This window comes from Danio aesculapii, chromosome 18, assembly GCF_903798145.1.
Source record: "Danio aesculapii chromosome 18, fDanAes4.1, whole genome shotgun sequence".
Taxonomy (NCBI): domain Eukaryota; kingdom Metazoa; phylum Chordata; class Actinopteri; order Cypriniformes; family Danionidae; genus Danio; species Danio aesculapii.
Window position 1 is genome coordinate 4,339,901 of NC_079452.1, and position 13,325 is coordinate 4,353,225.

The 13,325-nt window shown below is 34.8% G+C and overlaps 1 protein-coding gene across 7 annotated transcripts in view; it reads right to left on the bottom strand.

Moving 5' to 3' along the window:
• Positions 1-13,325, bottom strand: part of ryr1b (ryanodine receptor 1b (skeletal)) — a 188,007-nt gene that overhangs the window by 123,172 nt on the left and 51,510 nt on the right. For all 7 annotated transcript variants that reach the window (XM_056478876.1, XM_056478873.1, XM_056478870.1 and 4 more), the window contains exons 10-18: positions 13,165-13,321; positions 12,898-13,065; positions 10,349-10,470; positions 6,434-6,620; positions 5,842-5,977; positions 4,974-5,069; positions 4,015-4,133; positions 3,793-3,926; positions 832-1,073 (exon numbers count right to left, since the gene is read on the bottom strand). In XM_056478876.1, the coding sequence (XP_056334851.1) occupies positions 832-1,073; positions 3,793-3,926; positions 4,015-4,133; positions 4,974-5,069; positions 5,842-5,977; positions 6,434-6,620; positions 10,349-10,470; positions 12,898-13,065; positions 13,165-13,321 (1,361 nt within the window). The remainder of the gene's footprint in view (positions 1-831; positions 1,074-3,792; positions 3,927-4,014; positions 4,134-4,973; positions 5,070-5,841; positions 5,978-6,433; positions 6,621-10,348; positions 10,471-12,897; positions 13,066-13,164; positions 13,322-13,325) is intronic.

The window sequence follows — 13,325 nt, forward strand, 5'->3', positions numbered from 1 at the left end:
AATGACAACTCTAGACCTTCACAATTTAACACAGGTGGCACTATCAATGTAACTAAATACTGGCATGTACAGTAGTTGTGTTCAAGTCATCATGACTCATAAAATGTTCATTTTGAGGCAGATCGGACACTGCACCAAAGCCTGTTGAATGCAAGCCTGAAACCTTTAGCCTAAAGAGAATAATGACTAATGCCAGAGCTGAATCAATGGCAGAACAGTGACTAAATTTCACTATATGTTTTTCTAAGTTGTGCATCACATGACCATGTTAGCATTACAGGTTATCCAATGGTAAGTGCAGACCTTTTCATCTCCCCCATAGTAAGAAACTCTCTGATTGCACGACTGATTTACAACAACTTCCCACTACTTTGTGAACCATCAAAATTTGTCAGGTTGCCAAAAACTCTCAGTCTTCACAATTTTAAACTGAACAATGCTTTAGATTACACTGCCTACATTTGATGTTGACATGATTAAATCTCTAAGAGGAGATTGTTAAAGTACAACGCCCTAAAATGGCAAAAAATATATTTGTTTTTTGCTGAGAAAATGAAAAATAACCAACTTCCTGTTGGATTTCAGATCTCATTCTAAAAAGCGAGAGATGTTAAAACACCAAGTGTAGTGTAGTTTACAAGATGTATAAAAATAAAGCACAAAATCGAGTACCTCTCACTCAGTTTTCATTATAATATGGATTATATGTAGAACAATTTGTATTACTTCAAGTGATTGTCTTCAGTTTTTTTTTAAATGGATGTCCCCAAACCAGAAGTGTATCATTTAAAACGTTGTAGTCACATGTGGATAGAAGTTCAGCACATGTACCTGACCACAACTGAAGTCCATCAAAGCCATAAGAGTAGAGGTCATCACCCACGCCATTGCCCCCCCAACCCTCTCCTCCTCCAGGGTATGGGCTGAAGCCTTCAGTCATGGCCCAACCCACACGCAGATGAGTGGCCTGAGCTGTCACAAAGGACTCCACATAGTCCACCATCACCTCAAAATACCACTTCTTATACTGGGTGGAACCTTCACAAGTGCCCAAGAAGATATTGGGCCTCACGCTATGAAGAGAAAGTCAAATTTATGCAGTTAACAGTTTGAAATCATTTTAGTTTATTGAATTTGTATGTCTTTGAAATAAACTCCATGCAGAAAAAAAAATGAATAGTTCAGATGCAAAAGCCGCTAAACACCACTTCCGTCAAAAATGAGATAATGACATTGAGTGAATGCTTTAGGCACGTAGTACACCATCAACAAATAGATTTGCTTCCAATCATCCAAATTCCAGTGTCAGCGCATTCAGAAATAACAGTTTGTTTGCAAAAGCCACTAAACAACACTTGCCTTTGACAGCAAAAGCCGCTATATCCAGAGAATCAATCAGAAGACGCGAATCGAATCGTATGTTTTCAATGTAGCAGCACGCTGATATGCAGCTTTTATGAAGAGACTGTTTTATTCCGCTTTCGATTTTAAAAGACGGAGTTTGATGAACTGGATGAGCCTGTCCGACTGTCAGTGAATGGCAAATGAAAACGTCCCTTACCTCAAAATTCTGTGCATTATAAGAAAAAGAAAACACCATGTACAGTCGGAAGTGTAGCATGCATTCATAATGGTTTTTTTGTGCAGCGACGCTACTTTGAATGAGTCCAATTTACTATACATTACACAGCAACTGCGTTTCACGAAAGACAGAGTTAAGATGCCCTTCTTATATTTCACATGGATGCTATGAGGATGAACAAGAGACCAAGACCTTAAGTATGGTGAAAATGAATAAATGACAGGTTCTAAAAGTGTCTGAAGCAGGTCGCACACCAGAAGCGCCGCTCAGCACTGCGACACGGCGCGCACATGACAGTTAAAAGTATCACACACCAGACGCCAACATTCGCATGATATTTAACATGAAACTAATCAGATGGCACTCTGTGGCGCAGCAGAGAAATGAACAGTGTCTTGAGTCATGGCTGGGCACTACGGACAGCCGCCGACTTGCGGCGATGGTGTGTGTACCCTGTTAGAAACCTGTGTTTAGAATTCTGAAAATGTATGCCGCAGTGTGGCGCTTCTGGTGTGTAACCTGCTTGAGAGACATCCCCTTTTTGCCCAGTAGGCCTACCTTGTGTTTTATTTGCTAATTTAAGCTATTTTTCAAAAGATAAATATAATATATAAAACTATACATTACTTGTATACCTTCATAATACCTATACGTCTGAAAAGCGTTTTATATTAATGGACAATGCACAGACATTGATGTTTCACAATGTTTTTACACTACAATATTTGAATCTACCAAGCTTAGTTTACAATGTTTACATTGCTCTACTTCCATTAAATCTAAATCCCAAATATCAAAAATGACAACAGATTGTTAAGAATTAATTAATGTCAATTCTAATGTTATTGATTAATGCACTTACTTGACAGATTTCATTCATTCATTTTCCTTCTGCTTTTTCCCTGGTTTATCACAGTGGAATGAACCACCACTTACTTGGCAGATTTATGTATTTTAAATTTCAGGTGGTTTGTGTAATGTGTTTTATGTTTGGTAAAATAATTTCTAACTGCATCTTTAGTGATTTTCAACTAATTACAATGTCTTGTTCCAATAGGTGGATTTAGAGGGTTTTGCATAAAAAGCAGAAGTGTAATTAGCTGGTTTTGATAAAAATAAATCTTGGTTCTTGTTAAAAAAAAAAAAAAGAATTGTCTAAAGTGACATAAAAAAAGGTATTTTATTTACCAGCTAATAACCTTAGCATTACACATAAAATAAAACTTCTAAACCTAATTAAAGGAGCCTGATAGAAAATTCTCATTTACAAGAAAAGAGGTTTGATGGATTTAGAGGGTTTTGCATCTGAACTCTTCATGTATAAACAGATAAATAAATATATACTTTTTTTTCAAATATAGTTTAAAATATAGTTTAATTAATAAAAAAATGGCCAACATATATTTAATGAAATGTTATATAAATTTAACAGCATTTAAAATAAATTTCTAAGAAATACATCAAAATAGTTTTTCTCAGTGGCTTTGGTGCATTTCTCACAACACTAAAATTTGAACAACAGTTACTGCATTTCTCAAAACAATTAGTACAAACAGCAAAACCTAGTTGATAACCTGCGAAAGCGTGTCACTTGCTCAAAATGGAGAGCTCATTCCTCAAAAGCAAGTAATGATGTCAATGAAAGTGTCAGTGTCATCAAGGTGAAAAGTCCTAACACCATTGTTTATGAACAAGATAGTCAAATGGCTTTGTTTTCATGTTTTCATTATGACAGTTTACTCTGTACATTTTTTTCAATCAAAAAAAGTCAGATTTTGGTGAGACTTCCGGAAAATGCTCAAGACAGCACTATACACTATTTGCACAGCCATTTGAAAACTACAGTAAAGTTAGACATCACTGCATTTAGTGAGATATCTGAGTACAAGACACTGAATATATATGTTTCACATTTTTACTGCATATGCTCTGTACATTTCTAATTTATTCACAGCATTGCGCAAAAAAATACACCCTTATTTACAACAAACATAAACTCCCTTTGGGTAGAGCTTTGCACAACTGTAAACAACATTGCAGTACATATTGGAACTGAACCTACAGTAACCCACAGTAAAGTTGTGAGAAATGCACCAAAGCCACTGAGAAAACTCTAACCAGTAGAACTAAATGTGTTTACCAGATGGGATATGGAAAAATGTTTCAGCATTAATAATAAGTCAAAATGACTATATTTCAACAAAGAATACCTAGAAGCATAGTTAACGATGTTAGTCTGCAGTAGGAGGTCACGACCCGGAAGTAAATTTTCTGTGATGAGGTTTTGATTGGACCTCACAGCAACACCGTTACACACACACAGAGACCGCAACACGTCCAAAACCTGTCCAGAAAAACAGAGAGGTTGAGATCTTCTATGTGTGATAAAATGATAGATGTTAGTTTGACTTAAATCAAGTTTGCTCTCAGACCTTATGGTTTCGTCCGTGTTTGTCTAAGAGAGAAATGATGGACTTGATGTGATTCTCCTGAATGATGTTCAAGACTTCAGGACTTTCAATCAAAACACAGTACAACACCTCGAGAATGCCTGGAGATCAAGAGATCAACAAACAATTATGAAGAGTAGGAACTATGTCTGACAATACATAATGTAGGATAAGTTACTTTAAAAAAGTCAATACTAACTAATTATTAATTACACCATTACAATTACATTTCAATTACTTTTTGAAACGTAAATTACTTAAAAGTGACTTACTTAGTCACTTAAGTACTACTTAAAATCCATACAAATCTTAAGCGTAACAGAACTGTTTTTTTTTTTTTTTAAATGAACACCTACAAACTTCAAAGTGTTTCAAATGAAAGACACCACATGTCATACAGGCCATATATTTCTTATTTCATTGTTTCTCAGGCATGTGCAATTGTTTAATAGGTCTAACATTATTTTGTTGACAAAAATCAGGATTGGAGTTAGTATATAATATATATAAATAACAAAAAATATATACCATATAATATATATGTACACAATTGCTCTGCTTCTCTAAATGTATAGCTTATATTTTCATGAACTAATTACTCAGTTAACTCATTTTTATAGCATACTGTGTGAAATCATCCTGATAAATGTAACCATCTATAAATGAAAAATAGAATTGCTCTGCAAAATATGTTTGTATTTCAAAATACAATTAATCTGTTCTTTTGAATTGATTTACACAGACCTGTTCAAACAATGTACAGTGTTTGAGGCAAGCAGGTTATATGTAACCATGATTAAATTATCTAAAGATTCCATGTTTTTTTAGCAGAAAGTAATTTAATTACAGTAATTAGTTACTTTGTAAATAATTACAACCAACACTGGTGGTGATACGTCAATAAAAATCATGTTATTTTGCGGCATTTGTTGAAGATGTACCTGATGAAGCTTCCAGACGATCCAGTTTACTGACCAGCCAGTCCAGATTATCACAAAAGAGAGCACAGTTAGAACGGTTTCCTCTGATCAGAGACGCTGAAAAAAGAAAAACATATTCAATCTCAGTGTTATTTAAAAAAAATTATAATAATAAAAAAGCATTTGTAATTTTAAATTAAAAAGCAGCTATTTTAAACTGCACTATTTCACAATTGTTACTGTATTTTTTTAATAAAAAAAATGCAGCTTTGGTGAGCATAAGATAAATTTTTTCCCAAAAACATAAAAGGTGGAATAAATATATAACATATTTGAAGGCTGCATATATTTGATTAATAGTTCAGAAACCACAGTAATATTGTGAAATATTTTTGCAATATTAAAGTACTTTACAGTATAAAAGTATTTTTTAAATAATTTATTCACATGATGGCAAATCCGACTTGCTGCTAGATTATCATTAACAGTTATTGATGTGCAAATATTAATAGGGGTTCTTAATATCAAAGTTGCAAGCAGTTTTTGTTTTATATTTTTGTCAAAACAACGAATTGATCAACATTATATTTAATTTAGAAATCTTTTGCATCTGGAGTGTCTTTATTGTACCTTTTGATCAATTTAAGAATATGAACCCTAAGGAAAGGATATTAAATTATAATTTAAAAGATATTAATTTATATTTTTATAAATTATTTTACTTTTGCCCACAGTATTTGAGTGTTTCCAAAAAAGAGTAGCAATATAATTGTTTGTAACTTGTGTTAGACTGAAGACTGGAAAATTCAGTTTTGGCATACAAGAATGACTGACTTTTTAAATGCATTTAAATATAAAATTGTTCTTTTAAACTGTAATATTTAGTCACCAAGCAGTTCGTAGAGCAAATTGACGATCTCTTTCCAGGATTCTGCTGCTTCCTCGCCAGCAAACTCAGAGAAGTGTGCAGCAGTGTTGTAGACGTTCAGCCGGTCGATACACTCCAGCACGATGGTGATCATCCCCTAAAACACAAACACTAAACAGTCTCAAAACGCAATCACAGACACGTGCACTCAATAGAGTTAGTGATGTCACTGTGAGGGGCGGGGTTAGGTGTATGCATTAAAAGTATTGTACGAAGCCTCAGCTTGCATGTGCATCTGGTCTGCAGCCAGACACCTCTTAGTCTAGCAGGATTCCGTAACATACATATAATTGTGTTTTTTGCCACACTCTGTTTCTTTTATTTTTTAAGCTATTATTGGAAAGGACTTGTTTTTAAATGTGCTATACAATCACATCATTTCAAAGCTTTATGAGTTTAATTTTTCTGTTATTGTAATTTCTGTTTTGATATTTCGAGGAAAGCTATAATTTCCCAACATTTTTGAAAATATCTTCTTTTGTATTCAACAGAAGAAAGAAACTCAATAAGGTCTGGAACAAGTAGAGAGAGAGAGTAAATCTCACACACACACCTCCTCTTGGAAGAGGTTCTGTCGGTTGCGTAGCGAGCGCAGTTTGGTCTGTTTCTCCTCGTGTTCCAGCTCTTCCTCTGGAGGTCTGAAGTAGTGGATCAGATCCTGAAGGGACAGAATCACTCCGTCCAGAGGCAGAGACACCGGACCGGGTGATTTGTTCTTCCCGCTGAGAGAGTCCAGACCTCTGATGTCCAAGAGAGAGGAGAAGACACATACGCATTCACACAAGACACAAACACACACACACAAGAGAATATAAGGCAAATGTCTTCCTGCAAACCAGATAGATAGATGGATGGATGGATAGATGGAAAGATAGATGGATTACTAAAACCATTTATTTTTATTTGTTAATATATTATTGCTTTTATTATTTATATTTTTATTATATATACTGTACACTACCATTTCAAATTACTGTACATACATTCTTTTTTATGCCAAGTACTGATGTCTTCCCTACTAAAAAAAAACAGCTTAAACCAGCCTAGGCTGGTTGGCTGGTTTTAGCTGGTCCACCAGGCTGGTTTTAGAGGGGTTTTGGCCACTTCCAGGCTGGTTTCCAGCCTGGTCTTAGCTGGTCAGGTTGGGAGATGACCAGCTAAAACCAGCTATGTCCAGGTTAAACCAGGCTGCTCAAGATGGTTTTAGCTGGTTTTAGCTGGTCATTTTCCAGCCTGACCAGCTAAGACCAGGCTGGAAACCAGCCAGGAAGTGGCCAAAACCCCTCTAAAACCAGGCTGGTCAACCAGCTAAAACCAGCCAACCAGCTCAGTAGGGTTTGTTTATATTTTTATAAACTCACTTCAACAAACCCTAAATTCACTGCCTAGTATATTGACAGTAATAATAATAAAAATAGAAAAGACAAGAAAAACCCTAAAAAACAGCAAAGTTGTATAAAAAAAGATAATAAATAATAAAATAAATAAAAAAATAATTAAATAGACAACAATGGTGGGCGATACAATTAGGGATAGTGCTGTGCTATCTTGCAATGGTAAGTTATCATAGACATGAGGGTCTGGACAGAGAAAGAAAAGAAAAAAGGGAAATTACAGTTAAATAAAAGATAAGTCACATTATTCCCAGGAAGCACATTTATAGCAGAGAAATATGATAATAAGGGTTACCAAACATATAAGAATTTGCTAGAACCTCTAATTAAATTGCATACATTCTGTTCACAAAGGAAGGACTTATTTTATTACAATTCAGTATGAAACTTTCGAGAGGATGAAACTTTTTAATTCGAGAGGATATCCACAAAGTTGGTTGAATGATGCACTAGGTAAGGTAAATAAACTACACCGACAAGATAAAAACAGTAAAACCTACTAAGAAATCAAAAGAGTTTTTAGTAAATTGCTCATTAACATACAACGAACATAGCAAGTTTATTAAATCAATGATCCATAAACATTTGGCATATATTATCTTCTGACGAATCTTTAAAAAAATAAATGTCAATATAATCCATTATTTACTTTTAAGACATCCCAAAATTTATCAGATATGATTATTAATTCTGATACAGTAAGAAAAAAAATCCACTTTCATACAAGGTTGTTTTCCATGAAGAAATCGTGCGGCATGTCAGAATTTGATAAAGTGCAAGGAATTTTTGAATCCAGCAACAGGTAAAAATATTCAAATAAAAACATGTATTACCTGCTCTACTCGTAATATAGCTTACATGTTAAAATGTCCGTGCCAAAAAATATACATAGGTAAGTCTTCACGCCAGTTGAAGTTGCGAATTAGCGAATATAAATCAAGTATACAATGACAAGACGTATCTCCGGCAGTAGCAAGACACTTTATAGAACTTGAACATGAAGTTAAACAACTAGAATGCATAGGAATTGCAGAAGTGTTTAAGTCACATAGAGGAGGTAATCTAAATAAAAGATTATTACAAAGAGAAGCGTTCTGGATTCATAAATCAAAATCACTTACACCAGGAGGAATGAATGAGGAGTTGGACCTTTCTGTATTTCTTTAACAGTTTGCTGTTTAGCTATAATATTAGGAATCATGGATTTTGAAGTTGCAGTGACACAAATAATGAGCTGAAAATGGATTTTTAATGTTTTTGAACTGTTGGAATTTCACTGTATTGACGTAGACATGAATAAGAATATGATGATAATTGATATGCTATTTTCCTATAAAATAATGTTTTTGAAGGTAAAGGGATTTTTTGTGTGGTTGATTATGATTTACACAAATGAAAAAGAGACTTTTGGCAAACATCGAGTAGCCGTCTAGATCAGGGGTCACCAATCTTGTTCCTGGAGGGCCGGTGCCCTACAGATTTTAGCTCCAACTCTAATCAAACACACCTGAACCAGCTAATCAAGGTCTTACTAGGTGTACTTGAAACATCCAGGCAGGTGTGTTAAGGCAAGTTGGAGCTAAACTCTGCAGAGACACCCGCCCTCCAGGAGCGAGATTGGTGACTCCTGGTCAAGATGATTGACACAATATAACAAATGTACTGTTTTGGACTGTCGGAATTCCATTGTATTGATGTAAATTTGCTGTTTTCCTGTGCAGTGATGTTTTTGAAGGTGAGGGTAAATATTTCTTGTGTGGTTAGTTATGTGTGTTGAGGTGAAGGTAAGATAGTCTTTAATCATTGAGTGACCGTCAAATGTATTTTTTAATGTGACTGTCGGATTTTCATTGTATTGATGTACACCTGGCAAATGGTGATGATTGATATGCTATATCTCTGTATAAATAATGTTTGAAATATGAAGGTAAATAGTCCTCATGTGGTCAATCATGGAATAATGAAATGAAAATGAGAGTGGCCATGTAACTAATGACGAAGTGTGATTGACTGTGGGATAAAAGGGTTGAGTGATTGTATCACACACTGAGGAAGGCATTGTGCCGAAACGTTTGTGTTTTTAAATCACCCAAAGAATGTAAAAAGAAAAAAGAAAAACAGTACGAAGCAATAACTTGATGAGTGCGAATCATTACCTTTTTGAAAAAAATTGTGTCTAAAAATTTAGGGAAAACTAAGATGTGTTTTTTTATTTAGGATTTATAGATTAATTAAAAAGCATTTTATAAAAATATTTTTTCTTGTACTATTATACATGTATTTACAGACACATTTGATTAATTCAGTGCCTGGATCAAATAAAAAATTGTAGTATATAGCCAGTTTAGACAATGACAGTAAATAATTTATGATTAATTGATTCTCCCGAATTCTGGCAACACAGTGGCGTAGTATGTAGTGCTGTTGCCTCACAGCAAGAAGGTCGCTGGTTCGAGACTCGGCTAGGTCAGTTGGCATTTCTGTGTGGAGTTTGCATGTTCTCCCTGCGTTCGTGTGGGTTTCCGCCAGGTGCTCTGGTTTCCCCCACAGTCCAAAGACATGCTGTACAGGTGAATTGGGTAGGCTAAATTGTAAATAGTGTATGACTGTGAATGAGTGTGTATGGATGCTTCCCAGAGATGGGTTGCAGCTGGAAGGGCATCCGTTGCGTAAAACATATGCTGGATAAGTTGGCGGTTCATTCCGCTGTGGCGACCGCAGATTAATAAAGGGACTAAGCCGAAAAGAAAATGAATGAATGAATGATTCTCCCGAATTCTTCAGAATTTAAAAGTAGTCAAAAGACAATGCCTAACAGAAGTAATCTAGATTACATTATTAATTTGATTTGTCATTATGTAATTTGTAATGAGCAAAAAAAAAAACACCAGAAAAAATTGCATTTGGCCAAAACATTTCCGCTGCTTACATTTAACCATTCTTTCACTTATCAAACAATAAATGTAGCTGCTAACTATTGCAAAATTCTCACAATATCTATGCAGGACTCAATATTCAGTGCCATAGCATCATATGCAGTATGCAGAATGTTATAATGTGATGAACTGCCGTACTTGATGAACTGTGTAAAAAGGCCCGTAGTGCTGTAGATCATACGAGCCGCCTGGGACTCTTCTGTCTGAGAGCGAGAGCAGGTCAGTGCGTCATCCATATGGCCCTCTTGATGTAACATGACCTGAAAAAAAAGACAGAAAGACTTTGATTTATATGCACAATCCTAACACTGTAAAAAAATGGCTTGACATTATATTCAACCCAGACTCCTGAAAAAAGATGAACTTGTAGTTACATTTTTTTCTTGCACATTTTGCAGCAGTTTCGACATTAAAATGCCAAGCGGGTGGTAATAAAAAAGTGTGTTCAGTTTTTTAAGCACAACTGGTAATGCTTTATTTCATTGGTTCAGCAACACATATTGTGGCAATTCAGAAACTAAATAAGTAATGTGTTAGCAAATTTAAAATAACATAAGAATTATTTTAAAGCAATCGTGTTATTTCAGGCTATATGCAGGAATCCTGAAGGTAATTTCAAAACCTTTTAAGACTTTTTAAAGACCTTCTCAGAATATTTTAAGACCTCATCGCCACTTCAAGTTCTAATCAGTATCAAACCTTTAACTTAATAAACAGTTGCTAATAAACAGTTGTAGTTAAATAAATCAAAGGACCATAACCGTGCCACAGAACTCAGATAAGCTCGGAAGAAACAAAGCTTGAAAGAATAAATTACGTGGTTGTTTTTAGCGACAGGTTTCAGCCATTGTTTAAACTCATCTTTCTCCAACCAGGAGTATGCAAACTTGCATTATCCCATTTTGCCATCTGTTTTGCTCTATGTTTTCACTACATTTGGAAAGAGTCACATCACCTTCCCGAATTTGTCGCAAATTACGTGACATCACCCGGACAGAGGAGCTTGGCCGGACTCACGCGGCTCGAACCAATCAAGGAAAATAAATATATTTATGCTTTTTTGGAGTCAAACACTTTGGACAATATTTGAACAAAATTTAAGACCCCGTAAAAACTGGATTAAGACTTTATAATACCTTTTAAAGGCCTTAATTTTCTCATAATTGATTTATCGACTTTTAATTCTTTTTAAGACCCTGCGGACACCCTGTATTTGGCTTTTACACTGCTTCTAACAAGCTAGAAAGCAATTTTAACATGTTTATTATGAAAGTCACTAAACAAGTGTGAACATTAAAATGCATTAATTCACAAATAATGCACTGCAGTAAAAATGTTTTGGGCTGATAACATAGTAAGCATAGCAGTACACATATCCAACATTTGAAAGAAATAGTTCACACAAAATTTTTATCATTCCCATTTTTACTTACCCTCAAGTGCTTAAAAACCTATATACGTTTCTTTCTTCTGTTGAACATGAAAAATAACTGAAAACATATAACCAAAGACTTCCACAGCAGAAATTCTATGGACGTCAGTGGATACATGTTTCTAGCTTTCTTCAAAATAGGTACTTTTGTGTTGAACAGAAGAAAGAAACTGGTTTGAAACAATTATAAATATGATGTAAAATTTCACCGAATGTTCAGGTTTGGGTGAACTATCTCTTTAAGGGTGAATCTTTTGCTTAATTACTTAATTTGACTTCAAATGTTATATATTGGGATTTTTACAAATAAATGCTGATTCCTGAATTACGAGAATCCAAAGTTAGATGTTTTTTTAACCTATACTCATTTAGTTGATAATTGTGAAAACAACTTTTACTAGACCCAAAGTGTGCACAAAAAGAAATGTCTGTCCATTTTGTCATGAAATTTGAAGGGATAGTTTACCCAAAAATGAAAATTAAGAATTCATTTACTCAACCTCAGGCCATCAAATATGTAGGTGACATTTTTCCTTCAGTAAAAAAAAGATTTTTAGCTGAATTATTTATCATTTATTTATCTTTTTTTTTTTTTTTTTTACTTTTTGTTAAGGGACTGAAAGCTCACGCTTACTACACTTGTGTGTGTCAAAAACTGTTTGTCTAGGCTGTGGATGCTAATTAATGCTAATAATATTTCATGTAAATAATGTTTAATTACTTGTACAGACCAAACATTTAGCTTCATAAGACCTTGAGATCCAAAGGGATTAATTTTGACTTTTTTGTATGTGTTTATTTTTAATATAAAAATAGGTCACCATTGGGACCAGATTCATCATCAGATTCAACAAAGAATATATGGTAATGATTTACAGAAGACAAAAAGTCACGTACATCCTCAATGGCCTGAGGGCAAGTAAATTAATTGTATATTTACATTTCCGAGTGAATTATCACTTTAACAATAAGTGACTGCTGATTTGATGTTCTGTTGATTTTGTTTAAGGTTTTACAGAATACTGTACAAATGCCTCGAAACTCATTTAGCATTATACTGAATTTAGCGCACACATTTAATGTCTATAGTTTAGGGTTGTACTGCCTCTTACTGTATGTTTATTTCATCTGCAAACTAAACTGAATTGTATGTACTTTTTTAAGTTTTTCCAAAAATGTTGGAAGAAGCATTTTTTGAGTTGGTGGGGTATATGTTTTGGTATCATGTGGTTTGGAATTCAGTGAGCTTCATTACCCTTCTCTTCATGGTTCCCAGGCGAGCCGCTTTAGCATCTAAAGCAGCATATGTGAGCCACAGGCCTGTAGAAATATGCTGCATAAAACACATAGACTCGCCATACTTGATCTCAGGAATACCCATTCCCTCAACATCCCGCTTCTTCTTCTCCCCCTCCACTTTCTCCTGTTCTCCGGGAAGAAGAAATATGCAGAAAGAAAGAAAAAAGCAGTTAGTATTTGTAGACTAACTTTTCAAGTAGTGTTTATATAAGCTGAAACAGACTTTTGAGGCACGGAAAGAGAAGGCAGATTGTTTGGTGTTTGCTTTCTCCGGATCCAGAACCATCAGGCCCTTTTCCTCATCCAGACACAGATATCGACCTGTTGTGATGTGGCGAACGCGGAACGCCTGACCCCACTTCATGTGGCTACCGCTCCATCTGC